This window comes from Tachyglossus aculeatus, chromosome 19 (assembly GCF_015852505.1).
Source record: "Tachyglossus aculeatus isolate mTacAcu1 chromosome 19, mTacAcu1.pri, whole genome shotgun sequence".
Classification (NCBI taxonomy): Eukaryota; Metazoa; Chordata; class Mammalia; order Monotremata; family Tachyglossidae; genus Tachyglossus; species Tachyglossus aculeatus.
The window spans coordinates 16,293,794-16,321,710 of NC_052084.1; the positions used below are offsets into that span (position 1 = coordinate 16,293,794).

A 27,917-nucleotide genomic window follows, 5' to 3' on the forward strand; every position below is an offset into this window, starting at 1 on the left:
CCCCCCACCTCCGGACGGTGGGCCGGAGCAGCCGGTCTTGCGGAAGCATCTTTTAATTTAATAAAATAAAGTTAGGAGCGGAAAGTTACACTGGTGAAAAGTACCCAGATCCGGTTCTTTTCCCCGGCCAGAGTGGCGGGGCCCCCTCCCAGCAGGCTACCGGGACCGGACCGGGAGCCCACAGCCGGCCGGCTTGAAACCGAGGACCGACGATTAAGGCAAGGTGGGGAGGGGGGCTATCGGGGTTCTCCCCCCTCCACGGTCAGCGGAGAGATGTCCGTCCGTCCCCTCACACCTTCTGCACGGGGGCCTCGCCGGGCGCTGCCGCGGCCTTAGCCCGGTGCTTGAGCCGCCCGCGGGCGTAGACGCGGAGGAGCAGGGCGGCGAAGACCATGGCCACCCCGAGGCCCCCCAGCACGGTGACGGCGTGGCCGTAGAGCAGGCACGACAGCAGGATGGCCAGGGCCTGGCGCAGCGTCATGATGATGGTGAAGACGGCCGCCCCGAACTGGGCGATGGTGTAGAAGATGAAGAGCTGGCCGCAGGCGGAGCACGCGGACAGCAGCAGGGCGTGGGCGGCGAAGTCCCCGTGGCGCCCCATGAAGCGGGCCGCCTCCAGGAGGGCCCCCTGCTGCGCCAGGGACCCCACGGTCAGCAGGCAGGAGAAGAGGTTGACGCCGAACATCATCTGCACCGCCGACATCCTGTAGGCGAACAGGGCGTCCTGCCAGTTGGAGGTGAAGCTGTCGCAGGCCACGTAGCCGGCCAGGAGCAGCAGGCCGGCCAGCGTGGTGGCCGGCGAGCGGCGGGGCTCGGGCCCGCTGGACAGCAGGAACATGCTGACCCCGACCGAGATGAGCAGGGCCGTCAGGTACTCCCAGTGCTCGTAGCTGCGCCGGGACACCAGCCTGCCCATGAGCATCACCGGGATGACCTTGGACGCCTTGGCCAGCACCTGGGTGGGGAAGCTGACGAACTTGAGGGCCTCGTACTGGCACCAGGAGCTGAGCACGTTGGACAGGCTGGCCAGCGAGTAGCGGTACATGGGCGCCCCGTGGCGCGGCTGCTTGCTCAGCCCGCAGCACAGGCCCGCCACCGTCAGCGCCAGGATGCGGTTCATGAACACCAGGAACTGCGAGTCCGTGAAGCGCTCGCCGCCCGCCGTGGCCGTGGCCCCGTAGCTGCGCGTCATCACCCGCTCCTGCAGGACGCCCCACGTCAGGTACGACGCCTGGGGGGCCGAGACACGGGCGGGGGCCCGTCAAGCACCACGGACCGACTCCACCCCGCCGAGAACCGCCGCCGCCGCCTCTGGAGTTCAAATCCCATCTCTGCACCTCACTGACCTCATCTGAGAAATGGGGATGAAGACCCGGAGCCCCTTGCCTAAGAAGTGACTCTGGGCCCAGTCACCCAGCTGACAACTGGCAGAGCTGGGATTTGAACCCGTGACCTCCGACTCCGAAGCCCGGGCTCTCTCCCGCCGAGTCACGCTGGATTAAGACCGTGGGACAACCTGATTACTTACAACAGTGCCTTGCACGTAGTAAGCGCTTCATAAACGCCATCGTTACGTGCTGAGCTCTGCTCTAGGCACTGGGGGTAGGTACCACTTTAGCGAGCACTTAACAGATAACAGAAGCAGTGTGGCTCAGTGGAAAGAGCACGGGCTTTGGAGTCGAGGTCATGGGTTCAAATCCCAGCTCTGCCAACTGTCAGCTGGGGCAAGTCACTTCTCTGTGCCTCAGTTACCTCATCTGTAAAATGGGGATGAAGGCTGTGAGCCCCCCGTGGGACAACCTGATCGTCTTGTAACCTCCCCAGCGCTTGGAACAGTGCTTTGCACATAGTAAGCGCTTATTATTATACCATCATCATACCGGTTCATCGGGTTCGACAGTCCCAGCCCCCCATGGGGCTCTCACTTTTGCAGGTGATGGAAACTGAGGCCCAGAGAAGGGAAGTGATCGGCCCGAGGTCACACAGCAGACGTGTGGCGGGTGGGGGATTAGAACCCGGGTCCTTCTGATTCTCGGGCCCGTGCTCTAGCCGCTAAGCTGCTTCTACTTTGTGCAGAGCACTGTACTAAAGCCATAGGGGAGAGACATCCCTACCCGCAATGAGCTCACGGTCTTGGGCTAGGCCTTACAGCCCTTTTAGACTGTGAGCCCACCGTTGGGTAGGGACTGTCTCTATATGTTGCCAACTTGTACTTCCCAAGCGCTTAGTACAGTGCTCTGCACACAGTAAGCGCTCAATAAATACGATTGATTGATTGATTGAGGCCTGCTGGGACTCAGAAGGTCATGGATTCTTGGCTCTGCCACTTGTCTGCTGGATGACCTGGGGCGAGTCACTTCACTTCTCTGGGCCTCACTTCCCTCATAATAATAACGATGGCATTTATTAAGCACTTACTCTGTGCAAAGCACTGTTCTAAGCGCTGGGGAGGTTACAAGGTGATCAGGTTGTCCCCCATGGGGCTCACAGTCTTAATCCCCATTTTACAGATAACTGAGGCCCAGAGAAGTGGAGTGACTTGCCCAAGGTCACGCAGCTGACAATTGGCGGAGCGAGAATTTGAACCCGTGACCTCTGACTCCAAAGCCCGGGCTCTTTCCGCTGAACCACCGCTGCTTCTCATTTGGAAAATGGGGATTAAAACTGAGCCCCACGTGGGACAAGGATTGGGCCCAACCCAATAATAATGTTGGTATTTGTTAAGCGCTTACTATAGGCCAAGCACTGTTCTAAGCGCTGGGGAGGATACAAGGTAATCAAGGTTGTCCTCCGTGGGGCTCAGTCTCCGGGCTTTGGAGTCAGAGGTCACGGGTTCAAATCCCTGCTCTGCCAGTTGTCAGCTGGGTGACTTTGGGTAAGTCACTTCACTTCTCTGCCTCAGTTCCCTCATCTGTAAAATGGGGATTAAGAGTCACTTCACTTCTCTGCCTTAGTTCCCTCCTCTGTAAAATGGGGATTGAGTCACTTCACTTCTCTGCCTTAGTTCCCTCCTCTGTAAAATGGGGATTAAGACTGAGCCCCCCATGGGACAACCTGATCGCCTTGTATTCATTCATTCAATCGTATTTACTGAGCGCTTACTGTATGCAGAGCACTGTACTAAGCGCTTGAGAAGTACAAGTTGGCAACATACAGAGACGGTCCCTACCCAACAGAGGGCTCACAGTCTTGTAACCTCCCCGGCGCTTAGAACAGTGCTTTGCACATAGTAAGCACTTAAGAAATGCGGTTATTATTATTATTTTACAGATGAGGAAACTGGGCATAGAGAAGTTGTGGCAGAGCTGGGATTAGAACCCATGACCTCTGGCTCCCAAGCCCAGGCTCTTTCTACTGAGCCATGGCTGCTCCTCTCCTATCTACCCTCAGAACAGTGCTTTGCACATAGTAAGCGCTCTCCTATCTACCCTCAGAACAGTGCTTTGCACATAGTAAGCGCTCTCCTATCTACCCTTAGAACAGTGCTTTGTACATAGTGAGTGCTCTCCTATCTATCTACCCTTAGAACAGTGCTTTGTACATAGTAAGCACTCTCCTATCTACCCTCAGAACAGTGCTTTGCACATAGTGAGTGCTCTCCTATCTATCTACCCTTAGAACAGTGCTTTGCACATAGTGAGTGCTCTCCTATCTACCCTCAGAACAGTGCTTTGCACATAGTAAGCGCTTAACAAATACCATCATTACTACCCTAGCGCTTAGAACAGGGCCTGGCACTAATCATAATTATTATTGGGGGGTCACCAGGCTAGGTAGGTGGGGGGGGTACACCCCAGTGAGCTGGCAGCCTAGGCGGAGGCTAGTCTTTGCAGATAATAATGTTGGTACTTGTTAATCGCTTACTATGTTCTAAGCGCTGGGGTAGATACACGAGGGGCTCACAGTCTTCACCCCCATTTTCCAGATGAGGGAACTGCGGCCCAGAGAAGTGAAGTGACTTAACCAAAGTCACCCAGCTGACAAGTGGCGGAGCAGGGATTTGAACCCACGGCCTCTGACTCCAAAGCCTGGGCTCTTTCCACTGGTCTACCTTCGGCCCTCCCTCTGTGCCCGGCACAAGGGGCTTCACGGCCTAAAGAGGAGGGAGTAGGGTTGAGTGCCCACCAACGAGGAAACGGGGGTTCACCCGGCCCGCTGCCCGTCCCTACCTGGAGCCCGACGGCGCAGAAAATCAGCTTGAAGGCCTGGCGCAGCGAGGAGGTCTCAGGGTCCAGGCGGGGAGGCGGGGGGCCTTCGTCGGCCGCCTTGGGCTCGTTGCCGAACACGCAGGTGCGCACCAAGGGGAAGCAGAGGCCCCGGCCTGGGGCCGGGCGAGGGCGGGTTAGCCCGCTGACCCCGTGGCTCCCGCCCCTGTGCCCCGGGCCCCCCACCCCAACCCGCAAGCCCCTCACCTGTCTCCAGGTAGTTCCTGCGCTTGAAATACTGGATGAGCAGGTAGCCGGGCACCATGAGGCTGGCGTAGCCGGCGGCGTTCACCAGGAAGCGGAAGAACCACAGCTGCTCCCAGGAGTCCGGCGGGGCGTCGGGGGGCACCCCGTCCCCTCCCAGGGCAGGGGCCGCCAGGACCAGCGCCGCCCACCACCTGCCGGGGAGGAGAGCGGGTGGGCGGGTGACCGGGTGACCGGGTGGGGGGAGAGGAAGGAGACCAGCCGGAGCCCACCCACACCCCACAGCCACCTCCCTTTTCCGCACTGAGATAGGCACCTCCAGGGCAGGAAAAGGGGGTGCCAAGCCCCCCCCTTCTCAATCAATCGTATTTATTGAGCGCTTACTGTGTGCAGAGCACTGGACTAAGCGCTTGATGCCCCCCCCGCCCCTTTCCCCTGCACCCCTGGGATGGCGAGGAGGCGGTGGCCTCCTGGGCGCGGATCTGGCCTGGACAAAGCGGCTCTGTGCCGGGGGAGGAGGAGGAGGCCGGGCGGCCGGCCGGCCCCGCTGCCCACCACCCCGCACAGGGCCGCTTCTGTTCCCTGGCCATCCGTCCGTCCGTCCGTCCGTCTGTCCGGCAGCCCCAGCCCGGGGCCCTGGGGGGTCTGGCCCCCGCTCCCCCTCCTCTCTGTCCCCCGGCTCCCCCCCAACCTCCCCATGTCCTCTGCCGGGCACCGGGCAAGGAAAGGGGCCAAGGGTGAGGGGCGAGGGGCCGGGCCCCAGCCAGCGCCGCTCCCCAGCTGCTCTCTGCAGCCCCTCCCTGGCCCGCTCTGTTCCTGTTCCCCTCCTTCCCTGCTCCTCCCTGTTTATTTCTCTCCCTCTTCCTCCTCTCCCCCACTCACTTTTCTTTCTCCTTCCTTGCTCTTCCATTTCCTTCTCCCCCTCTTCCTCCTCTCCCCCACTCACTTTTCTTTCTCCTTTCTTGCTCTTCCATTTCCTCCTCTCCCCCTCTTCCTCCTCTCCCCCCTCACTTTTCTTCCCCCTTCCTTCCATTTCCTTCTCCCCCACTCACTTTTCTTCCTCCTTCCTTGCTCTTCCATTTCCTTCTCCCCCACTCACTTTTCTTCCTCCTTCCTTGCTCCTCCGTTTTCTTCTCCCCCTTTCTCCTCCCCCACTCATTTTCTACTTCCTTCCCCTTCCGTTTCCTTCTCCCCCTCTTCCTCTTCTCCCCAGTGACTTTCCTTCCTTCCCTCTTCCTCCTGTCCCCCCTTTCTGTTTCATTTAATTCAATAAATTCAATTTACTGAGCACTTACTGATCCGCCCTTTCCTCTCCATCCAAACCGCTACCCTGCTCATTCAAGCTCTCATCCTATCCCGTCTGGACTACTGCACCAGCCTTCTCTCTGATCTCCCATCCTCGTGTCTCTCTCCACTTCAATCCATACTTCATGCTGCTGCCCGGATTATCTTTGTCCAGAAACGCTCTGGGCATATCACTCCCCTCCTCAAAAATCTCCAGTGGCTACCGATCAATCTGCGCATCAGGCAGAAACTCCTCACCCTGGGCTTCGAGGCTGTCCATCCCCTCGCCCCCTCCTACCTCACCTCCCTTATCTCCTTCTCCAGCCCAGCCCGCACCCTCCGCTCCTCTGCCACCGCTAATCTCCTCACCGTACCTCGCTCTCGCCTGTCCCGCCATCGACCCCCGGCCCACATCATCCCCCGGGCCTGGAATGCCCCCAATCCCTCTGCCCCTCCGCCAAGCTCGCTCTCTTCCTCCCTTCAAGGCCCTGCTGAGAGCTCACCTCCTCCAGGAGGCCTTCCCACACTGAGCCCCTTCCTTCCTCTCCCCCTCGTCCCCCTCTCCATCCCCCACATCTTACCTCCTTCCCTTCCCCACAGCACCTGTATATATGTATATATGGTTGTACATATTTATTACTCTATTTATTTATTTTACTTGTACATTTCTATCCTACTTATTTTATTTTGTTGGTATGTTTGGTTCTGTTCTCTGTCTCCCCCTTTTAGACTGTGAGCCCACTGTTGGGTAGGGACTGTCTCTATGTGATGCCAATTTGTACTTCCCAAGTGCTTAGTACAGTGCTCTGCACATAGTAAGCGCTCAATAAATACGATTGATTGATTGATTGATTGATTACTGTGCACTAAGCACTCAGCACTGTACTTTTCCCTTCCCTCCCTCCTCTTCTGTTTTAATTGTATTTATTGAGCACTTACTGTACTTTCCCCTTCCCTCTCACCCACTGACTTTTCTTCCTCCTTCCTCTTGTTTCATTCAATTCAATATTTATTGGGCGCTTACTGTGTGCAGAGCACTGTCCTAAGCGCTCAGCACTGTAGAGAAGCAGCATGGCTCAGTGGAAAGAGCCCGGGCTTGGGAGCCAGAGGTCGTGGGTTCTAATCCCGACTCCACCACTTATCAGCTGGCTGACTTTAGGCAAGCCACTTAACTTCTCTGGGCCTCAGTTCCCTCATCTGTAAAACGGGGATGAAGACTGTGAGCCCCCCGTGGGACAACCTGATCACCTTGGAACCTCCCTAGTGCTTAGAACAGCGCTTTGCACAGAGTAAGCGCTTAATAAATGCCATCATTATTATTACTATTCTCTGGGCCTCAGTTCCCTCATCTGCAAAATGGAGATGAAGACTGTGAGCCGCCCCCGGGGACAACCTGATCACCTTGTATCATCATCATCATCAATCGTATTTATTGAGCGCTTACTGTGTGCAGAGCACTGTACTAAGCGCTTGGGAAGTCCAAGTTGGCAACATCTAGAGACAGTCCCTACCCAACAGTGGGCTCACAGTCTAAAAGGGGGAGACAGAACAAAACCAAACATACTAACAAAATAAAATAAATACAATAGATATGTACAAGTAAAATAAATAGAGTAACAAATATGTACAAACATATACATATATACAGGTGTATCCCCCCCCCCCCCCCGCGCTAAGAACAGCGCTTTGCACATAGTAAGCGCTTAACAAATGCCATCATTATTATTATTATTCACTGGGCCTCAGTTTCCCCATCTGTAAAATGGAGATGAAGACTGTGAGCCCCCCGGGGGACAACCTGATCACCTTGTATCCCCCCCCTGCAAGCTTAGAACAGTGCTTTGCACAGAGTAAGCACTTAATAAATGCCATCATTACTATTACTATTCTCTGGGCCTCAGTTCCCTCATCTGTAAAATGGGGACGAAGACAATGAGCCCCCCGTGGGGCAACCTGATCACCTTATATCCGTCCCCTGCGCTTAGAACAGTGTTTTGCACAGAGTAAGCACTTAATAAGTGCTATCCTTATTATTACTATTCTCTGGGCCTCAGTTCCCTCATCTATAAAATGGAGATGAAGACTGTGAGCCCCACATGGGACAACCTGATCACCTTTGTAATCTCCCCAGCGCTTAGAACAGCGCTTTGCACATAGTAAGCGCTTAATAAATGCCATCATTATTACTATTATTCTCTGGGCCTCAGTTCCCTCATCTGCAAAATGGAGATGAAGACATTGAGCCCCCCGTGGGACAACCTGATCACCTTGTAACCCCACTGCGCGCTTAGAACAGCGCTTTGCACATAGTAAGCGCCTAAAAGATGCCATTATTATGATTATTATTTCAATTCAATCATATTTATTGGGCGCTGGCTGGGTGCAAAGCACTGTCCTAAGCGCTGTGCCCTGTACTTTTCCCTTCCCTCCTCCCCCTCTTTCCGCCTCCTTCCCCTTCCTTTTCCTGTCACTCAATTCAATCGTACTGAGGAGCAGCATAGCTCAGTGGAAAGAGCCCGGGCTTTGGAGTCAGAGGTCATGGGTTCGAATCCCAACTCCACCACATGTCTGCTGTGTGACTTTGGGCAAGTCACTTCACTTCTCTGAGCCTCAGTTCCCTCATCTGGAAAATGGGGATGAAGACTGTGAGCCCCACGTGGGACAACCTGATCACCTTGTAACCTCCCCAGCGCTTAGAACAGTGCTTTGCACATAGTAAGCACTTAACAAATACCATTATGATTAGAGAAGCAGCATGGCACAGTGGAAAAAGCATGGGCTTTGGAGTCAGAGGTCACGCATTCGAATCCCGGTTCCGCCAATTGTCAGCTGGGTGACTTTGGGCAAGTCACTTCGCTTCTCTGTGCCTCAGTTCCCTCATCTGGAAAATGGGGATGAAGACTGTGAGCCCCACGGGGGACAACCTGATCACCTTGTAACCCCCCCAGCGCTTAGAACAGTGCTCTGCACATAGTAAGTGCTTAACAAATGCCATTATTATTAGAGAAGCAGCGTGGCACAATGGAAAGAGCCCGGGCTTTGGAGGCAGAGGTCACGGGTTCGAATCCCGGCTCCGCCAACTGTCAGCTGGGTGATTTTGGGCAAGTCACTTCACTTCAGCTGTGTGACTTTGGGCAAGTCACTTAACTTCTCTGAGCCATCTGTAAAATGGGGATGAAGACTGAATCCCAGGTGGGACAACCTGATCACCTTGTAACCTCCCCAGCGCTTAGGACAGTGCTTCGCACATAGTAAGCGCTTAACAAATGCTATCATTTTTTTTCCTCCGGGCCTCACTTCCCTCATCTATAAAATGGGGATCAAAACTGTGAGCCCCCCGTGGGACAACCTGATCACCTTGTAACCTCCCCAGCGCTTAGAACAGGGCTTCGCACATAGTAAGCGCTTAACAAATGCCATCATTTTTTTTTCCTCTGTGCCTCAGTTCCCTCATCTGTAAAATGGGGGTGAAAACCGTGAGCCCCCCGTGGGACAACCTGATCACCTTGTAACCTCCCCAGCGCTTAGAACAGTGCTTTGCACATAGTAAGCGCTTAACAAATGCCATCATTATTATTATTCTCTGGGCCTCAGTTACTTCATCTGTAAATGGGGATTAAGACTGTGAGCCCCCCGTGGGACAACCTGATCACCTCGTAACCTCCCCAGAGCTTAGAACAGTGCTTCGCACACAGTAAGCGCTTAACAAATGCCATTTTTTCCCCACTGGGCCTCACTTCCCTCATCTGTAAAATGGGGATGAAGACTGTGAGCCCCCCGTGGGACAACCTGATCACCTTGTAACCTCCCCAGCGCTTAGAACAGGGCTTCGCACATAATAAGTGCTTAACAAATGCCGTTTTTTTTCCACTGGGCCTCACTTCCCTCATCTGTAAAATGGGGATGAAGACTGTGAGCCCCCCGTGGGACAACCTGATCACCTCGTAACCTCCCCAGAGCTTAGAACAGTGCTTCGCACACAGTAAGCGCTTAACAAATGCCATTTTTTCCCCACTGGGCCTCACTTCCCTCATCTGTAAAACGGGGATGAAGACAGTGAGCCCCCCGTGGGACAACCTGATCACCCTGTATCCTCCCCAGCGCTTAGAACAGTGCTTCGCACATAGTAAGCGCTTAACAAATGCCATTTTTTCCCCCTCTGGGCCTCAGTTCCCCCCTCTGTAAAATGGGGATGAAGACTGTGAGCCCCCCGTGGGACACCTTGATCACCTTGTAACCTCCCCAACGCTTAGAACAGGGCTTCGCACATAATAAGTGCTTAACAAATGCCGTTTTTTTTCCACTGGGCCTCACTTCCCTCATCTGTAAAATGGGGATGAAGTCCGTGAGCCCCACGTGGGACAACCTGATCACCTTGTAACCTCCCCAACGCTTAGAACAGTGCTTCGCACACAGTAAGCGCTTAACAAATGCCATTTTTTTTCCCTTTGGGCCTCACTTCCCTCATCTGTAAAATGGGGATGAAAACTGTGAGCCCCACGTGGGACAACCTGGTCACCCTGAAACCTCCCCAGCGCTTAGAACAGTGCTTCGCACATAGTAAGAGCTTAATCAATGGCATCATTGTTAGTATTAAATTGGGCGCCGACGGCGCGCAGAGCCCTGCGCTAAGCGCTCCGGCCGCGGGGGGGGCGGTCACGCGGGGGGGCCCCGGTCACGTGGTGCGCGCTCGCCTCTCCCCACCTGGCTGGCGGCATCCCGCACCGGCGGGGGGCGCGCGCGCGCGTCCCCGATCCTCTCCGCTCCGCGCGCCCGTCTGTCCGTCCCGCCGTCCGTCTGCCCGCGTGTCCGCGCTCCCCTCCGACTGCCACCGAGCGCCCGCTGCGGCAGGAAGTGCCGGACACGCAGCGGCCGGCGGGGGGGCCGCCCCCTGCAGCGCCCCCGCGCCGCCCGGAGGGGGAACTGCAGCCCCCCTCCCCTACAGCGCCCCCGCGCCGCCCGGAGGGGGAACTGCAGGTCCGCCCCTCTGCGCCCCCGCCCCCGCGCCACAGCGCCCCCGCGCCGTCCGGAGGGGGAACTGCAAGTCCCGCCCCTAGTAATAATAATAATAATGTCATTTGTTAAGCGCTTACTATGTGCAAAGCCCTGTTCTAAGCGCTGAGGGGGATACAAGGTGATCAGGTTGTCCCACGGGGGGCTCACAGTCTTCATCCCCATTTTACAGATGAGGGAACTGAGGCCCAGAGAAGCGAAGTGACTTGCCCTGTCACCCAGCTGACAGTTGGCAGAGCCTAGTACTATCAATCAATAAAAATAAAAATAAATGTTGACATTTGTTAAGCGCTTACTATGTGCAGAGCACTGGTCTAAGCGCTGGGGGGGGGGATACGAGGTGATCGGGTTGTCCCACGTGGGGCTCACAGTCTTAATCCCCATTTTACAGATGAGGGAACTGAGGCCCAGAGAAGTCAAGTGACTTGCCCAGTCACCCAGCTGACAGTTGGCAGAGCCTAGTACTATCAATCAATAAAAATAAAAATAAATGTTGACATTTGTTAAGCGCTTACTATGTGCAGAGCACTGTTCTAAGCGCTGGGGGGGGGATACGAGGTGATCAGGTTGTCCCACGTGGGGCTCACAGTCTTAATCCCCATTTTACAGATGGGGGAACTGAGGCCCAGAGAAGTCAAGTGACTTGCCCAGTCACACAGCTGACAAGTGGTGGAGATGGGATTCGAACCCATGACCTCTGACTCCAAAGCCCGGCCTCTTTCCACTGAGCCACGCTGCTTCTTGATGGTATTTGTTAAGCGCCTACTATGTGCAAAGCACTCATCTACGAGCTGGGGAGGATACGAGGTGATCGGGTTGTCCCACGGGGGGCTCACGATCTTCATCCCCATTTGACAGATGAGGGAACTGAGGCCCAGAGAAGTAAAGTGACTTGCCCAAAGTCACACAGCTGACAATTGGCGGAGCCGGGATTTGAACCCATGCCCTTTGACTCCAAAGCCCGGGCTCTTTCTGCCGCTTCTCTAATAATAATAATAATGATAATAATGGTATTTGTTAAGCACTTACTATGTGCAAAGCACCGATCTAAGCGCTGGGGAGGATACGAGGTGATTGGGTTGTCCCACGGGGGCCTCACGGTCTTCATCCCCATTTTACAGATGAGGTAACTGAGGCCCAGAGACTATAATAATAATAATAGTAATAATGGTATTTGTTAAGCGCTTACTATGTGCAAAGCACCGTTCTAAGCGCTGGGGGGGGGTGCTCACGGACTTCATCCCCATTTTACAGATGAGGTAACTGAGGCCCAGAGAATAATAATGTAATAATAATAATGGTATTTGTTAAGCGCTTACTATGTGCAAAGCACCATTCTAAGCGCTGGGGAGGTTACAAGGTGATCAGGTTGTCCCTCGGGGGGCCCACAGTTTTAATCCCCATTTTACAGATGAGGGAACTGAGGCCCAGAAAATAATAATAATAATAATAATAACAATAATACAATAATAATAATAATGCAATAATAATAATAATAATATTTGTTAAGCACTTACTATGTGCAAAGCACCCATCTAAGTGCTGGGGAGGTGACAAAGTGATCAGGTTGTCCCACGGGGGGCTCACTGTTTTAATCTCCATTTAACAGATGAGGGAACTGAGGCACAGGGAAGGGAAGTGACTTGCCCAAAGTCACACAGCTGACAGTTGGCGGATCCGGAATTTGAACCCATGACCTCTGACTCCAAAGCCCGGGCTCTTTCCACTGAGCCACGCTGCTTCTCTAATAATAATAATAATAATAATAATAATAATAATAATAATAATAATATTTTGCCAGGTAACTTCGGGCAAATCACTTCACTTCTCAGCCCTCAGTTCCCTCATCTAAAAAGTGGAGATTCAGACCGTGAGCCCCACGTGGGACGGGGACTATGTCAAATCCAAATAGCTTCCATCTACCCGAGCGCTTAGTACAGAGTCTGGCACATAGTAAGTGCTTAAATACCATAAAAAAAGAAAAAGAGAGAGCAAATCGGAACTGCCGACTCCATTCCCAGCTGTAGATTTGCTTGGCGTTTTGTCTATCATTTGCGTGTAAATTGTTTTACATTTCATTTCCGCGTGATTTATTCAACGTTAAAATGTTGAGAAGGCCCCAGCTGTAGATTTGCTTGGCGTTTTGTCCATCATCCGCGTGTAAATTGTTTTACACTTCATTTCCGAGTGATTTATTCAATGTTAAAATGTTGAGAATGATGATGGCATTCATTAAGCGTGTGAGAAGGCCCCAGCTGTAGATTTGCTTGGCGTTTTGTCCATCATTTGCGTGTAAATTGTTTTACACTTCATTTCCACGTGATTTATTCAATGTTAAAATGTTGAGAAGGCCCCAGCTGTAGATTTGCTTGGCGTTTTGTCCATCATCTGCGTGTAAATTGTTTTACACTTCATTTCCGCGTGATTTATTCAATGTTAAAAATGTTGAGACGGTTCCAGCTGTAGATTTGCTTAGCGTTTTGTCTATTATTTGCGTGTAAATTGTTTTACACTTCATTTCCACGTGATTTATTCAATGTTAAAATGTTGAGAAGGCCCCAGCTGTAGATTTGCTTAGCGTTTTGTCCATCATTTGCGTGTAAATTGTTTTACACTTCATTTCCGCGTGATTTATTCAATGTTAAAATGTTGAGAAGGCCTCAGCTGTAGATTTGCTTGGCGTTTTGTCCATCATCTGCGTGTAAATTGTTTTACACTTCATTTCCGCGTGATTTATTCAATGTTAAAATGTTGAGAAGGCCCCAGCTGTAGATTTGCTTGGCGCTTTGTCCATCATCTGCGTGTAAATTGTTTTACACTTCATTTCCCAAATGTTGAGAAGGCCCCAGCTGTAGATTTGCTTGGCGCTTTGTCTTATCATCTGCGTGTAAATTGTTTTACACTTCATTTCCGCGTGATTTATTCAATGTTAAAATGTTGAGAAGGCCCCAGCTGCAGATTTGCTTGGCGTTTTGTCCATCATCTGCGTGTAAATTGTTTTGCACTTCATTTCCGCGTGATTTATTCAATGTTAAAATGTTGAGAAGGGCCTTCGACCTACCCTTTTTCTCCTCCATCCGTAGCCCACGTCATCCTAAAGCTGCTTTCTCTCCTGCCTGGCTAGTTGGTCGGGTTGGGCTGGCCCGGCCTTAAATAACCCTCCCACAGGCTCACCCTGACTCAAATCCTGATCCGGGAGGCTGAAGGAGGAAAATTAGAATCAGGAATTAGGAAGTCGACTCAATCCCACTCAAGGAGCCCCAAGGAAATAGCAGACAAAATTTTCCGCTGGCTCCTGTTCTTTTCTTTCCTCTTTTTCTCTCCCTCTCTTCCTCCGTCCTTCCCCAAGCAGTGCGTGTGTGTCCAGGGAACGTCTTACCGTCCCCATTGTGCCCAGCTCAGACCTGGGAGATCATTATCATCATCACCAATCGTATTTATTGAGCGCTTACTGTGTGCAGAGCACTGTACTAAGCGCTTGGGAAGTATAAGTTGGCAACATCTAGAGACAGTCCCTACCCAACAGTGGGCTCACAGTCTAGAAGGGGGAGACAGAGAACAAAACCAAACATACTAACAAATCTCAATCTTCCCAATCTCCCTGGGAAGCAGCGTGGCTCAGCGGAAAGAGCCCGGGCTTTGGAGTCAGAGGTCATGGGTTCAAATCCCGGCCCCGCCAACTGTCAGCTGGTCAAGTCACTTCTCTGGGCCGCAGTTCCCTCATCTGTAAAATGGGGATGAAGACTGTGAGCCCCCCGTGGGACAACCTGATCACCTAGTAACCTCCCCAGTGCTTAGAATGGTGTTTTGCACATAGTAAGCGCTCAATAAATGCCATCATTATTATTCAGTCGTATTTATTGAACGCTTCCTGAAGTAGATAGACTGCTTAGCCTGGGAGCCCCATGGGGGACATTGGACTGTGGCCAACCTGATTTTTTTTTTTAATGGTGTTTAAATGCTTACTCTATGGGAGGCACTGGGATAGACGGAGCTAATGCAAGTGCTTAGTACATTGCTCTGCGCCTAACGCCTAGACTGTAAGATGGTTATGGGCAGGGAATGTGTCTGTTTATAGTTGTAATGTTGCCAACTTGTACTTCCCAAGAGCTTAGTACAGTGCTCTGCACACAGTAAGCACTCAAGAAATACGATTGATGATGATAATGTACTCTTCCAAGTGCTTAGCACAGTGCTCTGCACACAGTAAGCGCTCAATAAATGACAATGAATAATCAGGATGGACACAGTCCTAGACTGTAAGATGGTTGTGGGCAGGGAATGTGTCTGTTTATAGTTGTAATGTACTCTCCCAAGTGCTTAGTACAGTGCTCGGCACACAGTAAGTGCTCAATAAATGACAATGAATAATCAGGATGGACACAGTCCATGTCAACTATGGGGCTCACAGCCAACCCCCAGTTTCCTGATAATAATAATAATGATGGTATTTATTAAGCGCTTACTATGTGTCAAGCACTGTGTTAGATATGAGTTGATCAGAGTGGACACAGTCCCTGTCCCACATGGGGCTCACACTCTTAAACCCCCACTTTACAGATAATGACCTGGCACATAGTAAGCGCTTAACAAATAATAATGACGGTATTATTATGATTATTATTTATGACAGTATTATTATTATTATTTATTTAAATAATAAATACCGTCATTATTATTTGTTAAGCGCTTTCTATGCTTCGAGCACTGTTCCAAGCACCGGAGTAGATACAAGTGAATCAGGTTCGACACAGTCCCTGTCCCAGAGAAGGCTGGCAGTCTTCATCCCCGCTTTACAGATGCAGTAACTGAGGCTCAGAGACGTGAAGTGACTTGCCTAAAGTCGCACAGCGGACAATTGGCAGAGCTGGGATTTGAATCCATGACCTCTGACTCCAAAGCCCGAGCTCTTCCCGCTGAGCCACGCTGCTTACGTGGCCGAATGTGACTTGGGACAGGGATTATGTCCAACCTGAAATCTTGGACTGACCCCAGAGCTTAGTACGCTCCCTGGCACGTAGTAAGTGCCTTTCGAGATGCCCTTTCCTCTGGCCATCAAGCAGCAACTTCTTGACTTTAAAGCAGTTTAATCCGTCTCTCCCTCCTATTTATCCACTCTCTTCTCCCACCTCACCCCGGCTCACTTGGCTTAATTCTAGTCTGGCTGACCTACCCACCAAGCCCCGTTCTTGTCTCTCTCCATATAATAATGATGGTATTTAAGCGCTTACTATGTGCCAAGCACTGTTCTAGGCGCTGGGGGGGGGGAATACAAGGTGATCAGGTTGTCCCACGTGGGGCTCACGGTCTTAATCCCCATTTTACCGATGAGGGAACTGAGGCCCAGAGAAGTGAAGTGACTTGCCCGAAGTCACCCAGCTAATTGGTGGAGCCGGGATTTGAACCCAACTTGTCATCGATCGTCATCAATCGTATTTATTGAGCACTTACTGTGTGCAGAGCACTGTACTAAGCGCTTGGGAAGTACAAGTTGGCAACGTACAGAGACAGTCCCTACCCAACAGTGGGCTCACAGGCTAAAAGAGATGGGAAAGGAGGAGGGGAAGGAGGAGGGGAAGGAGGAGGAAAGGAGAAGGGAAGGAGAAGGGAAGGAGAAGGGAAAGGAGGAGGGAAGGCGATGGGAAGGAGATGGGGAAGGAGGGAAGGAGATGGGAAAGGAGGGAGGAAGGAAGGATAAAGTAAAGCGAGCTTAGTACAGTGCTCTGCACACAGTAAGCGCTTAATAAATACGATTGATTGATTTCCACTGAGCCACGCTGCTTCTCTGACCCCTTCCCTCCAGAACCCTTTCGTCACCTCCCATCGGCACACTGCTTTCCCCACCTCTGAAGCCCTTCTGAAACCTCACCTCCTCCAGGAAGCCTTCCAGAATTAATTTCATCTCCACACGTTAAATCCCCCCCAACCCCCCATCACCTAAATACTTGGGGACCTTCACCCCACCCTCCTCGCGGTACTTATAGCCTTATACTCAATTTTTACACTCAATTACTTCCTCTTCCCTGTAATTTATTTTTACACCCGTCTCCCCTGCAAGTTCCTTGCAGGCGAGGTCAGGTTCACAAAGTCTACCACGAGCTCTCCTGGACATTTAGTACGGTGCTCTGTACTTAGTAGGTGTTCAATAAATACTATTGATTAAGCAACCCCGAGGGCAGGGGCCTATCGCTGGGAGCACAGGACGTGGAGACGACAAAAATCTCTGCTGAGAGACCTTAATACTCCGTCCCGACATCCAACCTGGAAAAGAATGGCCTTGCTGCCTAACTCGGAGTCAATCAGTGGCATTTATTGAGCGCTTACTGCGTGCAGATCACTGTACTGAGGGCTTGGGAGAATCCAGTATGACAGAGTTGGTAATAATAATAATAATGATGACGGTATTTGTTAAGCATTATGTGCAAAGCACTGCTCTAAGCGCTGGGGGGGATACAAGGTGATCAGGTTGTCCCACTTGGGGCTCACAGTCTTCATCCCCATCTGACAGATGAGGGAACTGAGGCCCAGAGAAGCGAAGTGACTTGCCCAAAGTCACACAGGCCCGCAGTGAGAGCCCACTGCCTTTTTTATCCCCATCAGTACATGGCTGACTCCTAGTTGGTTTCTCATTCCCTCTAACCCAGTCATTCCCCCTGCCCCCGACCCCCCGACCCCCCATCCTTTCCCACCTTACCCCTGAGCCGTCCGGTTATCCTCCTCATCGGCCGGCCCCCCTGGTTGGGCTCCTCCTTCCCCTGTGCCCGCTGCCCCTCCGCTCCCTCTGGCCGGCCCCGCGGCCCACCGCCCGGCCTCCCGGTGCACTCTGACCCCTTCCTTGACGTCCCGAGGCTTCTCCGGGCTCCCGGGCCCGGCCTGGGGGGTCGGGGGAGAAGCGGTCCTCTCCCACTTGGCTAGAGGAAGAAATTCAATTAGTCGGACGGGGCCTGTTGCCCAGCCAGCCAGCCAGCCAGCAAGGAGGGGGACTGGCGAGATGGGGGGGCCTTTTTCCACCAACTGCGGACACCACCTACGGTGGGCAAGCCCTTCCCATCGGCCGGGGTCCCCCTACCCCGGCCTCCCTGCTCACGCTTGTCCATTTACTTTTAAAATCCTGGAGAGAGGAGCGCTCAACCTCCTCCCCCTTGGCGACGGCCTCAAAACCCTCCCTCCACCGTTTCACAACAGCCGCAACATCTGGGGGTGCCCTCCTTCCGTCCCCTGGGGCGCTCCGGCTTGGGCTTTCCTCCTTTCAAACCCACAGGTCGGAGCTTTTTCTTGGTGCCGGCACTTGAGAAGCAGGCGGGAGTCGGAAGGTCATAGGTTCTAATCCCCGTTCTGCCGCTTGCCGGCTGTGCGACCCGGGGCAAGCCGCTTCTCTTCTCCGGGCCTCAGTTCCCTCACCTGTAAATCGGGGCTCGAGAACCGTGAGCCCCACGTGGGACAGGGACTGGGTCCGACTCCATTCGCCTGTCGCCGCCCCAGCGCTTAATACAGCGCCTGGCACACAGTAAGTGCTTAACAAATACCATCATTACTGAGTTTTTACCATCCTAGCCTCTCCCTCGGGATTTCAGGTCCGAACACATCCGCAGGAGGACGGCGCCTCCTCTCCCCGCCCCCTGGCCCAACTCGAGGAAGGCCATTTTTAACAAACGGGATCCAGGTCCCTTCCTCCTCACGACCGGAGCCTGGGCATCCTCGCCGCTCTCTCGAACCCAGCGTATTCCTTGGGCCCCTCGTCCTCCTTCCGGGCCCTTTCCTCCCCTCTGCCGACTCCTCCTCGGAGGGCAGGGGCGGATAAAGCAAACGGAGAGGGAGGGGAGGTGGGGGAGGATCCCCCCCCTCAGGCCCCAAAAAAGAGCCCCGGCCACGTGGAAACCACGACAGCTCTGCTGTTATTGAGGCCAGAAAGAGGATATGTACACAGAGGGACGGACGGACAGACGGACGCCGCCTGGACTCTGACAGGGCCGAGTCCGGCCCCAAGTTCCGGTGCTTCCCTGGTGTCCGGCCAGTCTCAAAGTGGCAGTATCAGCGCAGAGGCCAGGAGAGAGAGTGAGGGAGGCCCGGAGTCTCTGAATGAGGAGGCCCAGAGCGAGGGAGGCCCAGGGCGAAGAAGACGAGAGTAGGGAGGCCCAGAGTCCGTGGCGAGGGAGGCCCGCAACGAGGAGGCCCGGGGCGAGGAAGACCAGAGTGGGGAGGCCCAGAGTCCGTGGCGAGGGAGGCCCACAATGAGGAGGCCCGGGGCGAGGAAGACCAGAGAGGGGAGGCCCAGAGTCCGTGGCGATGGAGGCCCGCAATGAGGAGGCCCGGGGCGAGGAAGACCAGAGAGGGGAGGCCCGGGGCCGGGTGGCCTGGCACGGGGAGGTCCTGGTCCGCTAAAAGGCTCGCCCCCCAATCCGCTTCAATCGGCGCAGATAAGCGGCTTCCCGGAGATCTTCAGGTCGTCAAAGGGAAGGAGCTGGAGGAGCTGGAGGGAACGGAGAGGAGGGGGAGTGGTCAGCGAGAAGGACGAGGTCAGAGGGGGACGGACCCAGACCATCGCGGGGCGGGCACGGACGGTCAGGGAGGGAGAGGGCAAGGGACAGGAGGGCAAGCTTCTCCTCTCCATTTTCTGTCATTTGCCCTTTTCTTGTCACCAACCCTCCCCTCTCTTCTTAGACTATGGAGTCCCTTGGGGCCAGGGACTAGATCTGGTATATATATATATATTTTTAATGGTATTTGTCAGGCACTTATAACGTGCCGGGCGCTGTACTACGCGCTGCCGTAGATACAAGCTAATCAGGATGGACACGGTCCACGTCCGCAGTCTCAGCCAAGAGATGTGAAGTGACTCGTCCGAGGTCCCACAGCAGACGAGCAGAGGAGCCGGACTTAGGACCCAGGCCCGGGATCTATCCACTAGACTGTAAGCCCTCCAAGGGCAGGGGATGTGTCCGCTTATTGTTGTACTGTCCTCTCCCAAGCGCTTAGTAAAGAGCTCTGCACACAGTAATAATAATAACGACGATGGTATTTGTTAAGCGCTTACTATGTGCCAAGCACTGTTCTAAGCACCGGAGTAGACACAGAGTAATCAGGTTGTCCCACGTGGGGCTTACACTTTTAATTCCCATTTTACAACGAGGTAACTGAGGCACAGAGAAGTTAAGTGACTTGCCCAAGGTCATTCATTCATTCAATCGTATTGAGCGCTTACTGTGTGCAGAGCACTGGACTAAGCGCTTGGGAAGTCCAAGTTGGCAACATAGAGAGAGACGGTCCCTACCCAACAGCGGGCTCACAGTCTAGAAGGGGGGAGACGGACAACAAAACAAAACAAATAGAATAAATATGTACAGATAAAATAGAGTAATAAATACGTACAAACTTATATACATATGTACAGGTGCTGTGGGGAGGGGAAGGAGGTAAGGCTGGGGGGGGATGGGTCCCACAGCAGACATGTGGCAGAGGTGGGATTAAGCACGGTAAGTGCTCAATAAATACGACCGGACGAACGACTCAACTCGGCCACGCTGCTCCTTCATCGTTTTCCACCTTGTTTGTTTTCCCGGGGCTTACTACGGTGCCTGGCCCTCAGGAGGCACTTATTACTTTTGTACATATTTTCTACTTTGTACGTATTTTTTACTTTTGTACATATTTTTTACTCTATTTTTTTACTCTATTTATTTATTTATTTTATTTGTACCTATCTATTCTATTTATTTTATTTTGTTAGTATGTTTGGTTTGGTTCTCCGTCTCCCCCTTCTAGACTGTGAGCCCAGCGTTGGGTAGGGACCGTCTCTATATGTTGCCAGTTTGGACTTCCCGAGCGCTTAGTACAGTGCTCTGCACATAGTAAGTGCTCAATAAATATGATTGATGATGATGATGATGACCATGAATCCCCCTGCCCCAGGAGGTTTGGCCTCTGGGGATTTTGCCTCTTGAGGGGAAGCGCTTGGTACAGTGCTCCGCACACAGTATAAGCGCTCGATAAATACGACTGAACGAACGAATGAAGGGGACTCCGCGAGAGGAAGGAATCGGATCAGTGGCGTTGCCCAGCGGCCCCGGGGCCGCCCCTTACGTCTCCGTGCCCGTCGGCCAGGTCCTGGGGCGTCTCGTCTTCCACGTTGCGCAGCAGCGTGTCGGCGCCCGCCTGGCACAGGCTGGAGGCGATGCCGGGCTGGCGCCGGCCCACGGCCAGGTGGAGGGGGGTGCAGCCGTTGAACATGCGGGCGTCCACGCGGGCGCCGCGGCCCAGCAGGAAGCGCACCAGCCCGGCCTCCTGCGACTCAACCGCCAGGTGAAGCGCCGTCTTCCCGCTCGTGCCCTCCTGCGACGGTAGGCCAGCTCGTCAGGGATGGCGGGACGGCGGGGCGGGGGGGGGGAGAGACGGGAGGGAACCGACCGGGGGGGGCCCTTGGCCTGGGAACCTGCGCCCTCCTCTCCCCCTTCAACCGAAAACGGGCCTGGGAGTCGGAAGGTCACGGCTCTAATCCGGGCTCCGCCACTCGTCTGCTGTGTGGTCTCGGGCCAGTCACTTGTCTTCTCTGGGCCTCATCTGGAAAACGGGGATCGGGGCTGTGAGCCCCATGGGGGACGGGGACTGCGTCCAACCCGACTGGCCTGTATCCACCCCGGCACTTGGTGCGGTGCCTGGCGCGTAGGAAGCTGCCCTCTCTCCCAAAATCCCCCAGCCCAGGCCCGTCTGACCCCATCGTACCACCCCGTGCGGGACCTGAGGAGCTGATCAGCTCCATTCACGTGGTAATCAATCAATCAATCGTATTTATTGAGCGCTTACTGCGTGCAGAGCACTGTACCGAGCGCTTGGGAAGTAACGCTAATTTGTTAAGCGCTTAATGATTCGTTAAGGCACTCTGCTAAACGCTGGGGTGGATACGGGCCGGTCGGGCCGGGCACGGTCCCCGTCCCACGCGGGGCTCACAGTCTCGATCCCCATTTTGCCGCTGAGGTAACTGAGGCCCAGGGCGGCGAAGCGACCGGCCCAAGGCCGCACGGCAGAGCCGGGATCAGAACCCGGGGCCTCCTGACTCCCGCCTAGGCCCGTGCTCTACCCGCTGTGCCACGCTACTTCTCTAAGCCATCAATCGGCAAAGGACCGTCGAGCCCGAGTCGCTAGCCGAGGCGCTTCCCTTACTAGCGAAATCGTCGAGCGCTTACGGCGTGCGGAGCACCGTGCTAAGCGCTCGGGAGAGGACAACAAGGCTGGGGAGCCAATCGTGGGCTTGCGGTTCGCTGGCTCCGGAGAGGGTCCGGGCCCCAAGAATCCCGCCCCCCGGTTCGTGCCCCTCACCTGCGTGTCGATGTTGGCCCCGTTCTTCAGTAACAGCCCCACGAGCTGACAGTTTCTTTGGAGGGTGGCGATATGCAGACAGGCCAGGCCTGGCGCGGGGAGGAGAGGGGAAGCCCGGGGTCATCTCCTCCACCCCCCTGCCCTCCGCACGGGAGGCACAACCCCGGCCTCATCTTGCCTCCCTCCTCCTCCATTCCCTCGATTCCCCGTCGGCTTCCCGGCCCGGGCAGAAGGCAGAAGCCATTCCCTTCTACGGCCTCTCTCGGTCCGCTCCTCTTTAAATGAGGGCATTTGTTAAGCACTTACTACGTGCAAAGGCGCTGGGGGGGGATACAAGGTGATCGGGTTGCCCCGCGTGGGGCTCACAGTCATCACCCCCGTTTTCCAGATGAGGTAGCTGAGGCTCCGAGAAGTTAAGCGACTTGCCCAAGGTCACACAGCAGACACACGGTGACCTCTGACTCCAAAGCCACGCTGCTTCTCTTTGGCCCCCCGGTCCTTAAGTTTAGCCTAAATCCCTCCCGCCGCGGAGGACCGTGGAGCGAACCCTCCTCCGCGTAAGCGTCCGGTCCGTCCGCCCCCCGCTCCCCGGCCCCGGTGCCCGCTCTCCCGGACCTTGCCAGTTCTGGAGCTGCAGGTCCTGGGGGCGCGGGGGCCCGCGGCCGGGTTCCGGCGTGTCCTCCAGCAGGCAGCGGGCGCAGTCCAGACGCTGGTGCTGGCAGGCCACGTGCAGGGCCGTGTCTCCGCGGCCGTCCTGCAGCAGCCGGCTGGCCCCCTTCTGCAGCAGGGCCCGCACCGTGCCCGGCTGGTCCAGGTGTACCGCCAGGTGCAGGGCCGTCTGTGGGCGTCGGGGCCGCCCGTCACCGGGGACCCTCCCCCGGGAACCCGGCGGACCCCCCCGTAACCCGACCCCCTCTCCGCGCTCTTCCTCCCCCTCCTCCTCCACCCCGGGGACCACGGGCGGGCAGACGCAAGAGAGGGCCGGGGCGAACATCACGCTCACCAACTCAGTTGTACTGCAATAACGATACTAATAATCACAGTACTTGTTAAGCGCTTACTATGCGCTTGTTCTAAGCGCTGGGGCAGAGACAAGGTCATCAGGTTGGCCACAGTCCCTGTCCCACATGGGGCTCACGCTCTTAATCCCCATTTTTTAAAATACAGATAATAATAATAATAATGGCATTTATTAAGCGCTTACAGATGAGGTAACTGAGGCCCAGAGAAGTGAGGTGACTTGCCCAAGGTCACACAGCAGACATGGGGCAGTGCTGGGATTAGAACCCACGACCTTTGACTCCAGGGCCGTGCTCCCTCCGATCTTGGGCAAGCCAGTTAACTTTTCTGTGCCTCAGTTATCTCATCTGTAAAATGGGGATAAAGAGCGTGAGCCCCACGTGGGACAACCCTCTTACCTTGGATCGACCCCACGCGCTTGGCACATAGTAAGCGCTTAACAGATACCATCATTATTATTATTAATACGCCACGCTGCTTCCCCTCCTCTCCCAGGCGCTTACTGCAGTGCTCTGCACACAATAAGCGCTCATAAACACCCCTGATTGATCTTACCTCCTTCCCTTCCCCACAGCACCTGGATATATGTATATATGTCTGTACATATTTATTACCTCCTTCCCTTCCCCACAGCACCTGGATATATGTATATATGTTTGTACATTTTTTTTTACTCTATTTATTTATTTATGTATTTTATTTGTACATATCTATTCTATTAATTTTATTTTGTTAGTATGTTTGGTTTTGTTCTCTGTCTCCCCCTTTTAGACTGTGAGAACACTGTTGGGTAGGGACCGTCTCTTTATGTTGCCAATTTGTACTTCCCAAGCGCTTAGTACAGTGCTCTGCACATAGTAAGCGCTCAATAAATACGATTGATGATGATGATGATTACTCTATTTATTTATTTTAGTTGTACATATCTATTCTATTTATTTTATTTTGTTATAAACACCCCTGATTGATCTTACCTCCTTCCCTTCCCCACAGCACCTGCATATGTATACATGTCTGTACATATTTATTACTCTATTTATTTATTTATTTTACTTGTACATATCTATTCTATTTATTTTATTTTGTTAGTATGTTTGGTACTGTTCTCCGTCTCCCCCTTTTAGACTGTGAGCCCACTGTCGGGTAGGGACCGTCTCTATATGTTGCCGACTTGTACTTCCCAAGCGCTTAGTCCAGTGCTCTGCACACAGTAAGCGCTCCATATATACGATTGATTGATTGATTTATTGGGACAGGAGAACCAGGGAGAGGGGCCTGCGGTCCAGACGTTAGAGACCGTTGGCTTCTTTGAGAGAGGGGGTCGTGCCTACCGACTGTAGCGTCCTCTCCTGAGCTCTTAGGACAGTGCTCTGCACACAGTAAGCGCTCAGTCCATACGTCTGACAGATGGACTCCGTGCCGAGACCCTCCCCGTTGGGGGAGGGGGCTGCCTGGGGAGCTCCGCACCCACCTGGAAGAGGTCATTCTGGATGTCCAAGGCTTCCTGGGGCAGCAGTGCCAGGCAACAGAGCAGGACGGCGGGAGCCACGTGGATCACGGCCAAGTGCAACAGCCTGGGGAATGGGAATGGGGAATGGGAGAGGGGACGGGCGGAGGAAGAGGTTGGGGGGGGAAAGGGGGACGTTCGGTGGCCCAGGTATCCCCCCCGCCCACCAAATCACTTGCCCCTTCACGGCCTTCTTTCTCCCGCCTTCCCACGTAGGGAAGAGCGAAGAGGGAAAATTGGGGGACGGGAAGTGAGGGATGCTAAGTGAGGGCTTGTGTGTTTGTGGGGGGTGGGGAGGGGGGTCTGTCCCTAGTGTGGGAGGGGCCTGGCGTGTGATTGACAGAGGCATACGGCTCTCCTCTTTCCCAAGGCCCCCCTCCACTCCTCACCCCAACTTTGGACCCACCGGGCGAGGGGCGAGCCCCCCGCCCCCCGCCTTTCAGTCCCCCGGCAGGGAGAAGCCACACGGGTCAGCCGGCGGGCCCAGACCGGCCGTGGCCAGCGCTGCCCACCCCTGGACCGACGGGCGGGAGTCTGTGTCCGGCTGTGAGCGCCCACCCCGTCCCCCACTGGGGAACCGGGGCCCATCTGGAGGGAAAGTCCCGAGGCTGGGGCCTGGGGAATCCCCCCTCCTCCGCCCACCGGGAAAGTGAAAGCAGGGGTGGCGGTGTCGGGCACGGGCCGGAGGGGACCCATATGGGCCCCGCTCTGGAATTCCCCCGTCTCCCAGGCACATCCCTTCCCACTTCCCCTTCCTCCTCCTCTCCCTGTCAGGACGCTGGGGTCAAAGGGCGGGGGGGGGGGGGGAGTGGACCCGGGAGTCCCATTCCCAATCTAATGTTCCTGGGGCTCCCACTTGGCGGAGAGGGGGCGAGGGGGCGGGGGTGGAGGCCCGGGGCCCGGTTTACCCCCGGCACATCCCCCTGGCATCCAGCACATCATCCCCCCGGCATCCAACACATCATCCCCCCGGCATCCAGCACATCATCCCCCCGGCATCCAGCACATCATCCCCCCGGCATCCAACACATCCCCCTGGTTGGGCCTTGGGCCCTCGGAGGGGGGTCCTGGGTGGGTTAAGGTGGGCACCGATTCCCCCCTGCGGGCCCCCCCCACCCCCCGACCCCCGGGCCTCCAGGCGAGTCCCCCGGGGGGACCCTAGGGGTGAGACCACCCGCCGGGCCCCTCCGGCCCGAGGGGCAGGATGCGGCGTCCGGGGGGTCCCAGCCCCGGGGCCCGGGGGGGGCCGGCACTTCTCCTTTCTCCGGTCCGCGGGGAACTGAGAGCCCGCGGGGGGGCCGCCTCGCCCGGGGCCGGACCGGACGGGACAGCACCGGACAGCACCGGGCAGCACAGGACCGGACAGGACCCGACCGGACCGGGCAAGACAGGACCGGACCGGACAGGACAGGAACACACCAGACAGAACAGGACCGGTCTGGACCGGACAGGATAGGACCGGACCGGACCGGACAGAACAGGGCCGAACCGGACAGGAACACACCAGATAGAACAGGACCGGACTGGACCGGACAGGATAGGACCGGACAGAACAGGACCGGAACACACCGGACAGGACCGGACAGAACAGGAACACACCGGACAGGTCAGCACCGGATAGGACAGGACCGGACAGAACAGGACCGGACCGAACCGGACAGTTTCGGACCGGACCGGACCGGACCGGAGCGAACCTGATAGGCCAGGAGAAGAACGGACCGGACCGGAGCGGCCCGGCCAATCCCGGCTTCTCCCCCCCCCCCCACCCCGTCCCCCGGTTGAGGCCCCCCGACTCACGTGTCCCCGTCCTCGGACACGTAGGTGAGCGCCTCCACCTGCTGCGGGCTCAGCCCCGGGGGGAGGGCGGCGGTCAGCGAGGCGGACCCGTAGGCCGAGTCGGTCCGCTCCCCGTCCCCGTCCCCGTCGCCGTCCTTGTCCCCCGCGGGGTGCCGGTCCCCGGGGGGGTCCGGGGGCGGCGGAGGGGCGGCGGCGCCGGGCAGGGAGCGCAGCGAACGCAGAGAGTCGATGCCCGAGTCGCAGCGGGCCTCGTCCGGCTCCGGGCCCTTGGTCCGGACGGGGCCGGGGAGCGGGGGGGCCGTGCCGGGGGGGGCCGTGCCGGGGGGGGCCGGGGCCCGGGGTCCCGCGCCGGGGGTCGCCCGGGACATGGCCGCCCAGGGACCGGACGCCGCTTGCCGCTCGGGCTTTCCGGGGGGCGGGGCGGGGCTCGGCGGGGGGGCGGAGGGGCCTGCGGACTCGCGCATGCGCGGTGCCCGGACGGCGGCCGGTGGCCCAGTCGGGGCGGGGCGGGGCCGGTCCGCCCCGCCTCCCGTCCGCGACGAGCCCCGCCCACACGAAGCCCCGCCCCTCTCCGCCCTCCCGCCCGGAGCCCCGCCCCTTTGTCTCTCCCGCGCCAAGCCCCGCCCCTTTCCCCACGCTAAAGCCCCTCCCCTCCACCATCCCCACACCAAGCCCCGCCCCTTACTCCCTCCCACAAGAAGCCCCGCCCCTTCCCACACTAAGCCCCCGCCCCTTTCTCTCGCCAACACTGAGCCCCGCCCCTTCCCCACACCACGCCCCTCCCCTCCCCCGTCCCACACTAAGGCCCGCCCCTTTCTCCTCCCTCCCACATTAAGCCCCGCCCCTTCCCCCACACTAAAGCCCCTCCCCTCGCCGCCCTCCCGCACGAAGCCCCGCCCCTTTCTCCCGCCCACACTAAGCCCCGCCCCTCACCACCCTCCCACGTGAAGCCCCGCCCCTTTCTCTCGCCAGCGCTAAGCCCCTCCCCCTCTCCACCCCCCCATGCTAAGCCCCTCCCCCTCTCCACCCTCCCACACGAAGCCCCTCCCCTTTCTCCCTCCCACATTAAGCCCCGCCCCTGCCCCCCTTCCATGCTAAGCCCCGCCCTTTCCCCCACAGTAAATCCCCGCCCCTTCCCTCCCATAGCAAGCCCCGCCCCCTCACACCATAAGCCCCGCCCCCACGCTAAGCCCCGCCCCTCTCTCCCTCATTCATTCATTCAGTCAGTCGTATTTATTGAGTGCTTACTGTGTGCGGAACACCGTACTAAGCGCTTGGGAAGCCCAAGTCGGCAACATCTAGAGACGGACCCCACCCAACAGTGGGCTCACAGTCTAGAAGGGGGAGACAGAGAATCATTCAATCTATCAATCAGTCAATCAATCATCAATCAATCGTATTTATTGAGCACTTACTGTGTGCGGAGCACCGTACTAAGCGCTTGGGAAGTCCAAATCGGCAACACAGTCTAGAAGGGGGAGACAGACAACAAAACAAAACATATTAACAAAGTAAAATAAGTAGAATAAATAGAATAAATTTGTACAAATAAAATAGATAAATACAAAGAGTAA

General features: G+C 55.7%; 2 protein-coding genes across 3 annotated transcripts; both read right to left on the reverse strand.

Annotated features, from left to right (window-relative positions):
• Positions 1-22: 22 nt before the first annotated feature.
• SLC35B2 (solute carrier family 35 member B2) lies at positions 23-10,444 on the reverse strand. Of its 2 annotated transcripts, none has more exons than XM_038760939.1 (4): positions 10,398-10,444; positions 4,413-4,603; positions 4,170-4,321; positions 23-1,201 (listed from the first exon to the last, which is right to left on the reverse strand). In XM_038760939.1, exons 1-4 carry the CDS (start codon positions 10,409-10,411, stop codon positions 290-292), a joined length of 1,269 nt encoding a protein of 422 aa, XP_038616867.1. In that variant the 5' UTR covers positions 10,412-10,444; the 3' UTR covers positions 23-289. The 2 variants fall into 2 exon arrangements, with proteins under 2 accessions (XP_038616867.1, XP_038616866.1); XM_038760938.1 differs by having other exon boundaries at positions 24-1,231.
• An 8,130-nt stretch (positions 10,445-18,574) lies between these two features.
• Positions 18,575-26,807, reverse strand: NFKBIE (NFKB inhibitor epsilon). The gene is made up of 6 exons (XM_038760862.1): positions 26,344-26,807; positions 24,511-24,613; positions 22,635-22,857; positions 22,020-22,108; positions 20,787-21,035; positions 18,575-19,176 (listed from the first exon to the last, which is right to left on the reverse strand). Exons 1-6 carry the CDS (start codon positions 26,805-26,807, stop codon positions 19,111-19,113), a joined length of 1,194 nt encoding a protein of 397 aa, XP_038616790.1. The 3' UTR covers positions 18,575-19,110.
• Between the last annotated feature and the right edge of the window lie 1,110 nt (positions 26,808-27,917).